The 10,287-nt window shown below is 41.4% G+C and overlaps 1 protein-coding gene across 1 annotated transcript in view; it reads left to right on the forward strand.

Annotated features, from left to right (window-relative positions):
• Positions 1-10,287, forward strand: part of LOC102044817 (collagen alpha-1(XXII) chain) — a gene marked incomplete at its 3' end in the record, with an annotated part of 130,581 nt that overhangs the window by 97,367 nt on the left and 22,927 nt on the right. Inside the window, exons 11-12 of the mRNA XM_031061611.1 lie at positions 2,151-2,204; positions 2,937-2,972. Of these exons, the coding sequence (XP_030917471.1) occupies positions 2,151-2,204; positions 2,937-2,972 (90 nt within the window). The remainder of the gene's footprint in view (positions 1-2,150; positions 2,205-2,936; positions 2,973-10,287) is intronic.

The following is a 10,287-nucleotide window of genomic DNA, read 5'->3' on the forward strand; positions in this document are numbered from 1 at the left end:
GCCCTTGGCAAAGAATTCTCTGTTTATTTGCAGCTTGCCAACATTACCACCTGGTATTTATTAGAGAAAGATGAGGATAATGTGATTCTGATCTTCTCTAAGCTTTCAAAGGCTGGGAGAAACAGGAGAGCTTGCAGTTATCAAAAAAAGTGGAAAATATTTCTGGGAGATAAACACCTCTGCCTCAATGACCCACACTGCCAAAGTGAGGGTAATGCATGGAGACACAGCTGATGTGTTTTGGAATGAGATATGGTAAAGAATTGTGTTGGGAAATAGCTCGGCAGGAAATAGCTGTGGCAGAACTGGCTAATATGTCTGAGGCTGGGTCCTATTGATAAATTTTAGATGCTAATGACAGCCCAGTCTGATTTATTTTCCTTCCACAGTCCCTCTGCAGGCTGTGTTGTTTGCAGGCAGCCAGGATGGCTGGTTGGGGCACTGGGCTGATGATCAACAGTCTGCTTCTCTCTTCCAGCACTGCTATTGATCCAAGTGTAGATAAAATCCTTGCTCTGTGAGATGTGTTTTTGCCCACAAAGAAATTACAAGTCTTACCTACCATTGTGAAGTTTGTGAAGTCCAGTGTATTAGACAAGCTCTAGCAGGATGTATCTTCTCCTCCAAAATAGAAAGTTACTTAAAAGAGATGGTCATATAAAAAATTTTGTGAATTTTCCCACAGCCTTCTTAATTGACCATAGCATAATCTTTGTATATATGGGACTTGCTCTGTGAGTTTTCTTTCTTTCAGCAAAAAACAAAGCAGAAAGGTTAAAGAAAGAAACTTTCATATTTCCTGTGCTTTCAAAAGCATTTCTTCACCTAGGGAAAAGAAAGGATGATCCTGGAAAATGTTTTCAGTTCCTGGTGTTGCTAAGCACTTTTTTTTAGAGGGGGCATAGATCAGGATAACTTTGATAGAGACACAAAATTAAATGCTCCTGTGGTCCATGTGGGGAGATCTGGGGAGAACAGGAGTCATCAGACTTATTGATGCTCTGGTTCTGGAGGGTCCTGCTCCAGGTCTGAGACTTTTTCAGCTTGATTTTAAGTCTGTACTGAAGTCACAGTGCACAAATAGGTAAGCACATTGCATTTGTAAGTGAGAGATGGGGTGCTCAGCACAGCACGTTTCTGGTTTGTACATTTTGGGTGAGAATCTGGGCAGAGTGTGTGGGCAGAGCCCTCTGCTCCCCAGCAGCTCCCAGTGCTGCAGGAACTGAAGGAACTGGTGGAAGCACAGCACATAGCCTTAAACTGTCCAAGCAGTGGATATATCTGGTCTCCTTCCTCTAGTTTTGAGACTGCAGAGCATTGTGTGAAAATGATTTATGGGGATTTTTTCAGCACTTGCTGGGTTTGGCACCATTTTAAGTTCTGTATCCAATAAATATTTACGAAATTTTGGATCATCTTTGAATCTTAATCCCTTTTACTCCTGTCCTTTTTAGGAGAAAAGTGAAGAAAAAGTTTTGCTTGGTTTTTACTGGACCATTTTTCTCTTTTCCTCCCTATGTATGTCCTTCTCCAGTTATAACTTTTCCAACCATCCTAACTTGTATCTTCCCAACAGTCTCTTTTCTATGTTACTTTCCCTCTCTCCCATTGGAACAAGCAGGAATAATGACTCTGTGTGTTGCACACTTGTGGGAGGGAAGAGAAAGGTTAGCTGATTCTGAAAATTTAGTGAAAACTTAGACTGAAAACAAGGGGTTTGGATTACAAAAAAAACAAAAGCTCTAAAATCTTAACAATATTTTCAGGTTATTTTTTGCACATTTTTGGCATGTACCCTTGAGGTCTTCTGCAAAGCACCTTTGCAAATATTTCCTCTCTTAATAAAAAATAAGGGCATTTGAAGTACTTCACAGGAGAAAACTCTCTGCCTTGCTAGTGCACTCCAAAGGCTTCTACCAGTATTTTCATATGAAAAATAAAAGAGAAAATCAATCTGAAAACTTGGATGTTTTCAAGCCATGCAATTAGGTACACCCAGTCCTTAGGGCAGGAGCTGAAATCTTGGCTGTAGAGACTGGTGAAACCAAAAGTGTCCATTATTTCAGTAAACCCTTGTTGTATCACTTTCCTTCTATGTCTAAGAAAGGAGTGAATTACCTATGTGATATTAACACATTTTCAATTTCAAGGGAGAAAGAGGCATCCCAGGGCTTCCTGGACTCCGAGGAGAAAAAGGAGAGTCAGTAAGTAAGAAATATCCAATGATTTTGCTAAAGGAGATGAAAATGTGAGTAGTTGTTTTCTCCTTCATAGTGAGAACCTGTTCACAGCATTGTGTGCCCAATCCCAGGAGGAGTTTGATCTCCCTGGCACTCACTGGCCTCTCTTGGAGAGGGGCAAATGGAGGTTTCATCCCTGAGTACAGCTGATAACTGACTTAATATTGACCTTCTAATAAAGATGTAACTTGGATGCACTTGATTACCACAGCTGCACATCTGCTGGGGGACAATATGAGGCAACTGAACACAGAGAAGATGCAAATCTCTCTTGACTTTTTACATTCAGATGACCAAGACACAGCCTCCCCCAGCTGTAATTAATGCAAATGCCAGGCTGAGATTTTAGGCAAAAAAATCTTTAACCCTATGTAAAATTCATTCCAGTAAGCGTTGTTGGCAACTTTGCATTTGGAAATGTAACATCATGCTCTTCTATGAATAAAAAATAAGATGTTTTTCTGGCTGCAGTAGGAGAATTTGGGATAAATTTTTAGTTTAATTTGTCACTGAATTATTATGCCCAAAGAAAATTGCTTTCCCTATAGTAATTTTGAAGTGACTTGTATGTCTGTATATAAAGAGAGATAGATCTTGGATGCATAACAAGGAAAATATGAAATATGTATCTGTAGTGTTGTTTGATACCCTTGTTCTCAAATTTACATTTTCCCCTCTTTTTTCTTTCATTTCTAGGGCAAAGCCTATGGCATAGGAGAGAAAGGAGAAAAGGTAAGATCTAATCCTTCACTGGTCCAACAAATGAGTTGCTTGCTGTTGCCTGCTGTAGTTCAGAGGTTGCTTTTGGAGTGCATAGGATACAAAAGATGTGACACAGTTGGATCTTTGTACGGAACCTTTATGCCTCCTTCTGCAGAAAAGCTTTTGAGTGTTCATTGCTTTCTCCCCTTCGTGTTCTTTGAGTTTCTTTGTGCATTGAGCATGGAAAATCTGATCAAATTGAAATCATAATCTTTCCTTTGTATAAACAGCAGTGAGTTTGTGGAGGATAATGCACAAGAGAAATTGGCCGGAAGGATGAAAAACAGAAAGAAAGCATAATTTTGAGTTTACTGAATTTTTCAGCATGACTAAATTTGGCTTATGAGAAGTCTGTCATAGTCTTTCTTCCAATTGGATCTTTTCATTAATAAACTGAATGAAAAAAGCTGGATTAATTTTACCTCAGATATTAGGCAGGACAGAGTAATAAGACTTTGAGGTTAAAACTGGGGATACGGAATAACCACTGAAAATTTCTGTGTCATCTATCTTGGAAAACTCTTTCATTGGTGATTAACAGTGGGAAACAAGTAGTAGGACTGGATTAATTTGCATTTTAAAAAGATGGTGATTTCAAGGCAATTTTGGCTACAAACTTTCCATTCTGCACAAAAAAAAAAAAAAGAGTCTTGATGCCTAGACTTCAGAAGAGAATTAGCTCTTTGTGTCTGTAGCTCTGTATCACACCTGGTTAAGGGTGTTTTCCTTATGATCAAAATGAAATTTCAAGTTGCAAGGAACAATCGAAAAAGATTGACAGGATAGGAGACGAACGTATTAAGGAGGAAGTCAAGGTTCATATTGAAACTAAGATTAAGAATCTATTGGGATGTTTTTCAGGGAATCTGTGGCTACTCAATTGCTCAGAGAATTTCAAACAATATTGGATTGTGATTGGGAAGGAAGAATGCTGCACTAGAGAGAACATGGCATTTATGCCCAATGCAGCTTCTCATTTGCTCTTTCTATGGTTATGATATATTGATTGTATATAGTGGTAATTCATCATGTGAAATTACAATTGAAATGCCAGTTGCTCATGGCAGGAAGTTTTATTGAGCCAGGCTACAAACATGGGGGCCATAAAAACCATATCTCTACATTCATTTTCCTGCAGTCCTCCCACTGACAGACACTATTTAGCCTTTGAGACTCAGGATTCAGCCTTTGGAAACCAGCTCATGTTTGTCAGGTGGTGAGAGCCAGCAGTGTGGTGGGAAACATAATGTTTATGGTATTAGTTGTGCTGTAGTTGAAGCAAGTTCTTGTTTTCTTCTGTTTTGAACTCTACAGAAAAAATGTCAGAAAATATAATTCCATCTGTATTATTTCCATGCATAGACAAATAGGTTTTCAGATCTGGAGGGGGAAAAATAGAGAGATGTCACAGTAGGTTCAGAGCTTCTTCAGCTGGAGTAGCCAAACAGCACTGAGTGCCCAAAGAAATGTGTAGGCTTGGAGGATGCTGAGTTTATGGTCAGCTTGTTGTGTTTATTTGGTACCTCTGCCAGTTGAGGCAGCTTGTTCTCATCTGTTCAGGGAGGGTTTATGGGACCCAGGATGTTTTTGCCCCATGTGTACCCAATGGCTCAGTGTCAGTGCTGTTCCTGATGCAGGGCGAAGATTTATCAGCTGTATGTTGTTGGCTGGATTAAAAAGAGAGCCTCAGGATATAGAATCATAAAATCACAGACTATGTCAGGTTGGAAGGAATCCATATGGATCATCTAATTCAACTCCCTGCTCCTTCTAGGACTACTTAAACTAAACTAAGAGCACAATCCAGATGCTTCTTGAGCTCTGACAGGCTTGGTGCTGTGACCATGTCCCTGCAGTCTGTTCCAGTGCCCAAGAAATGGCCAGAATCACAAGGAGCAGCGCTGCAAGTGCCTGCAATGCCAGTTACCATCAAAGTAAAATAACCTATGGAATTAAAACCTTCCCAGAGAGGAGAACACCTGGAAGGAGAGGATTCAGGTGTCTCCTTTGTTTGCCTGTTGTGATGCAATGGCTGCACAAGCAGGAAATCTCGTTTCTTTCTCACTTTGGCTGTGACAGGTTTGTTTCCTTGATTTATATGGGTATGAGCCAGTGCTGGAAAGCTGGATCAGAGATGCTGGACTTTACTAACAGCTGCAGTCTGTGTGGTTGTTGCCATGCATGTGCTGTGGGATCCTTTAAAAGGACAAGGCTCACATCCTAAATGTTGATGGAACAAAGTGGTCTCACCTTTGCAAATACCGAGATGACAAGATTAAAATCACCCCCTTATTACAGTCTTGCTCTCCAGCTGTGCCAGTGCCAAACACCTGTCAGACCATGCTGTTGCCAAGTACTGTTTGTATGGTATTTATGTGAGGTCTGAGGCATTTGTACAGGGGAAAATCCTGTGCTTTACCAGAAGGACAGGAGAGGTATTGGCCTTGCTTCTCCAGGTCATCACCTTGGTTATATCACCAAGTTAAAGCCAAAAGGATGCTTGTATTAGCATATATAACATGTCAAGCACATCATTAGTGGCAAACCCTGAGATAATAGCAGCTGTGGCTGAAAACCTAATTCATGTTGACATGAGGACTTGTGTAACTTTTGTACCCAGGAAACTCATGGTTCAAGCAGCAGCCTGGCATGTTCTGCCAGGCTTAAATAGCTCAGAATGATGGAGGATACTTTTTTTTTTTTGTACAGAAGCATGCATATGCAGCCAAGTTATTGTGCACAGATATTAAAAAGAAAAAAACATAATGCATCTACAGGTGCCCTTGTAAACCACTCTCAAGTGGATTTCCTGGAGAGGTGGGATTCACCTATTGCTGCTCTATATTGGATCTTAAATTTCCATTGTTGACTGTCATCTTTCAGCCCTTGGAGTTCTTAATCCCTTTCACATTAGATGTAGACTGTCATATTTCTGCTCATAAATCTATGTCCCTTTACTGTGTGTTCATTCACTTTTGCAAATGCTTCGTTGAACTGATGATTATATGTGGGTAAATATCCAATTCTGTAACCTCATCACCATGAAAAGGAATGCTTTAGCTTTATTCTGGAGGTTATTCAAGTGGCTATCTGCTAAACCAGATGGGCTGATTCTGGAAGGGTTATAACTCACATCTCAAATCCCTATTGATTCAAGAGGAGCAGGGGCAGGAGAGAGTGAGGGCAGCAGGAGCAGCTGGAGAGCATTTCTGAGGACCATTCAAGCAAAAGGGGGTTTCAGTAACTCGATCAAAGTCAGAGAATTCATGTCTGACAAGGGAGGTTCTGTAGAGCATGAGGTCTGCATTCCTGGGGCACAGCCATCCACATCACGAGCCAGCCCTTCTAATGCCTCCATGCAAAATTTAACTGGGAGGCTCTCAAAAACTTCTGCCTTTGTCTTGCAAAGGACTGAGCATTATACAATGGTGCTGAGACACCCTTCCAGCATCTCAAAGGCCAAGAGCAGTGAAAAGGTTCTGTAGGCAGGAAGGTGCTTGGAAATGTGATGACTTTAGGGGGAGTAAGACACAAATCTGTCAAACTTTGAGTGGTATGGAGATATTAGTGGGAAATTATTTTTCACTCTTTCTTCTGTTGTAAAACTGAAGGGACTGCAAACTAAGCTACCTTTATAGCAAGTTTAAAATGAACAAAATGAAGTAGCCTTTCATCCACCAGGTATTGAAACACCTCTTTGCAGACTGTTCTGGAGGTTAAAATTTTGTGTTTGAAACAGTGTATACGATTAATTAGAGAGAGACATCTGTCAACCTCTAGTGAGAACAAAGACATTTTCTTCTTCAGGATGTCAGTGGAGCTCTGCAAAATGTAATTGGTGACAGGACAGAAGGTTTGAGAAGTCTCCCATGAGGAGAACTGAGGCAGATGGGCCAGGAGCTCACTGCACCTTTGTCTTGACTGCTGGTAGCTATTCTTAGACTTTAGTATAACTCTTGAATATTCCTAAAACCTTCGTTGCCCAGAAAGGGACAGAAATTTCCATAGTTTGTTCAGGGCGTAGACCAACAATACTCACAGCTGTTGAAGAAGAGCAGAAAGCATGAAAAAGGTATCATGAAACAAGTGGATCAAGTGATCACTACCATGATTTTTCCACAGGAAACCAATTAATCAGAGGAAAAAAACCTCTAAGCATGGGCACCCATCTTCTGCAAAGGTGGTGGATGAAGGTTTCATTATGTTTTGCACTGGGACTTCCCTCACTAATGAGTTTCCAAGAGTATCCAGGCTTTCCTTTTGCGCTTTATCTGTTTTCCTTCATGCTAATAATCACACAGGCAGCAATGAATATGAGAAACAACTTTAGTAGATAAAGTCTGTATTCTCCTAGCAATTTTTTTTCATGCCAATGACTCTGATAAAAATGCAGAAGGACTATTATAGCATTTCTAAGGAGAATAAAACCTCTGAAGTGTCTTGGCTTATTAGAGATGCAGTGACTGCAAGGCCAAGCATAGAAAAGAAAAAGCAGGCAGATAGTTCAGGCTCTGGGCTAGACTGTGGGACATCCAGACTTGGAACTTGGCTCTAATGACCTTGAGCAGAGCAGCTAGTCTTTGTTCCCCCAAAATTAAGCTGAAGAGCCTTTTTTCCTCCAGGTCTGTATATCATGCCTGTTAGATCCTTCTAACAGAGGCTTTGCTTCCCCTTCCCTTCTCTTCCAAATTGGAGTTATTGCCATTTTTAGGGCTTCTGGAAAAGCTGTGGAAATCTGCTCTGTTAGATACAGTGTCTCCACACACAGCCCTGTGCTCTGTCTGCCCACAGGCAGCTGAATATACCAAAGGCCTGACCTGAAAGCCCTGTTGCTTTTTTACCCATGTGCTGTGCTGTCAGCAGGACTTACCAAATTAGCACGAGCACTGTGCCTTTAGATCAGGGCTGGCCAGCATCCAGCAACCTGGGACACAAGAAAATGAGTGCAGTTCTGCCTGCAAAAAGTGCTGCAAGCTGGTTCAATGGAGAAAGAGAGCTTTCATCTGTGTATTTTTAAGGGATGCATTTTGGGACCAGGAAGATGGTGTGTGTGATTTACTGGCAGGTAAAGCTCACACTGGCAGGTAAGGCTCAGGCTGGCAATGATAATTTAGATCCAAGGGCCAGAGATGAAAGCTTGAAAACAGCTTCAGTACAAAGGAGGGGAAGCAACCAGCTTGAACTTCTAATAGCAGGATGTGTTGTCTGAGCTATTAAATGATGTGGGACCTAAGCCTACATGAACCAAGAAATAGTCTTTTTTCCTGCAGCTTCCAAATAAAGCTGATTATCACTTCAAGAGAAATGTGTGTCCTTTTCATTGCTGAAATGGTGAGCCCAGTACAGGGAAGATGCTCCAGTGAGGTTACAGACCTTGCTTCGGTTGCTGTGCTGTGGTGTTCAGGTAGCGTCACCAAGTCCCCAAACTCACAAATGCCACCCAGTTTACCCAGAACTGGAGACCTGAAGGGTTTCTCCAGAGAGGATAAGGCAGAAGCAGGCTGTAGGAACCTTGGTACATCAGCATCCATGCTGGCTCCTTCAGTGAGCGCTTCTTGACAGTAACAAAATGGGAAAACATCTCCAAGTTTAGAGGTAATATTGAGTTGAAATTTGAAGACAAAACAAAACCCCAATGCCCTGTCACTGATGTTCCCTGGAGACAGTGGCTATGGAAACGTTGCCTCCTCAGGGTTGAGTTCTCATGTTCTCAGTGCTCAGGTCTTCTTATTTTATTGCAGAATAAAAGGCAACGTGAGTAAAACTGACCTGGTAAGGCAAAGTGAAAGCACAATCTGCAGGGATTTTATATATATATGTTTTGGGTTTTGGGGTTTTTTTGGTTTGTTGTCTTTTTTTTTTGTGCTGGAACTGTTCTTTGGCTCAGAAACTATTCTTAGCTACTGAGTGCTGGTTAAGAGCACTTAACCTCTCAGTCCAGCACTTAAACATCTGTATAATAATACCTCATCTACTTCATAAGGCTGTCATGCAGTTCACTGGAGTTTTTAATATCTGTGATTTCTTCTCAGAATCCTCATATTAAAAGATGAGTTCTAGTAAAGTTACTGCCTTCCTCAGTATGTTCTGAATCCTATTGTGTATGTGGCCAATTTTGGTCTGCATGCTGAGTATTTTTGTGTCCCCTTAACTGTAGTTAAAGCACATTCTGCAGAGCTAAATAACCATAGTTTGCTGGAGTTTTTTTTCTTAACCATAATTAGAGGGTTTTAGATAAATTCTGTGGGTTTCTGTGACCCAGAATAACAGCTGCAGATTGCAATAAACAACTCAAAGTCAGCTCACATACTTATTGTGATTGTGACAGCTTAATTCTCAGCAGTGTAAGAGTGCTAGTAACTTGGTTCCCTTTTCTTTTTTTCCCTTACATAAACTTAGAAAACATGTATTTCTTTTCAGCATTGCCCCCTGGCTGGCAGGTGCATTGCTGGTATGCAATGACATCTACTGGCAGCCAGAAGTTTGCAAAGTCTCCAGCACTTGTTTCTTTAGAGGATTTCTCTGCCAAGATCCACTTGCAGTGAGGAAAGGAAGCATGTGAGAGGGATTTGCCAGCTCCATGTTTCTTCTGAAAATAAACTGAGAAGGCAGGAGGGGGAACCAGATTGTCTTGATTCTGTAATTGATAATTCTTATTGGAATGGAGGGTGCTCCTGAGAGTGATATTGTAGTGGATAGGTATGGATTATCTGCCTGTTAGGTGATAAACAAAATAGCTTTCCCAGCAGTCTGGAGCACACCCTGTGAAGTGCAGCTCTAAGCCAAATGAATTGCAGAGAGCTGAATCACACAAAGGAAGTTGTTATCACTGGTCCCTCAAAGGTACCCTAAGGATTCCTGCCCTTCTCCCTGCTGGTTAATCTCTCTAGTTAAGCAGATGGGGTTTCCCCTTTCCACTGATCAAAGCTCTCGCTGGGCTGTTTCTGGTTTTGTGCTGGCTGAGAAGGTGCAGGTGCCTTGGTCATGGGTTCCCTGGAGGGGCAGGTAAGGGCAGCTGAGACAGGGCAGCACTGGATTTTATGCTGTTCTTGACTTGCCCAAGTGCAACTCTGGACACCTTTAATTTCCTGTTCTGGGTCTCTCACCCTTTTTCTTAAGCACTACCTTGAGATTTTGTGTCTCCCAAAGCCCATAAGGCCTCCTGTCTCTGGCATTAGCAGGAAGATGGTGTTTTGGGTCTCAGACTCTGCTGAGTAATAAATGTACTCATAGTACTAGGTCCCAGATGAGGAAAATGTGGGGATTTTTCATGAAAAAAGTTTGC

Source organism: Geospiza fortis, unplaced genomic scaffold (genome assembly GCF_000277835.1).
Source record: "Geospiza fortis unplaced genomic scaffold, GeoFor_1.0 scaffold351, whole genome shotgun sequence".
Lineage (NCBI taxonomy): Eukaryota > Metazoa > Chordata > Aves > Passeriformes > Thraupidae > Geospiza > Geospiza fortis.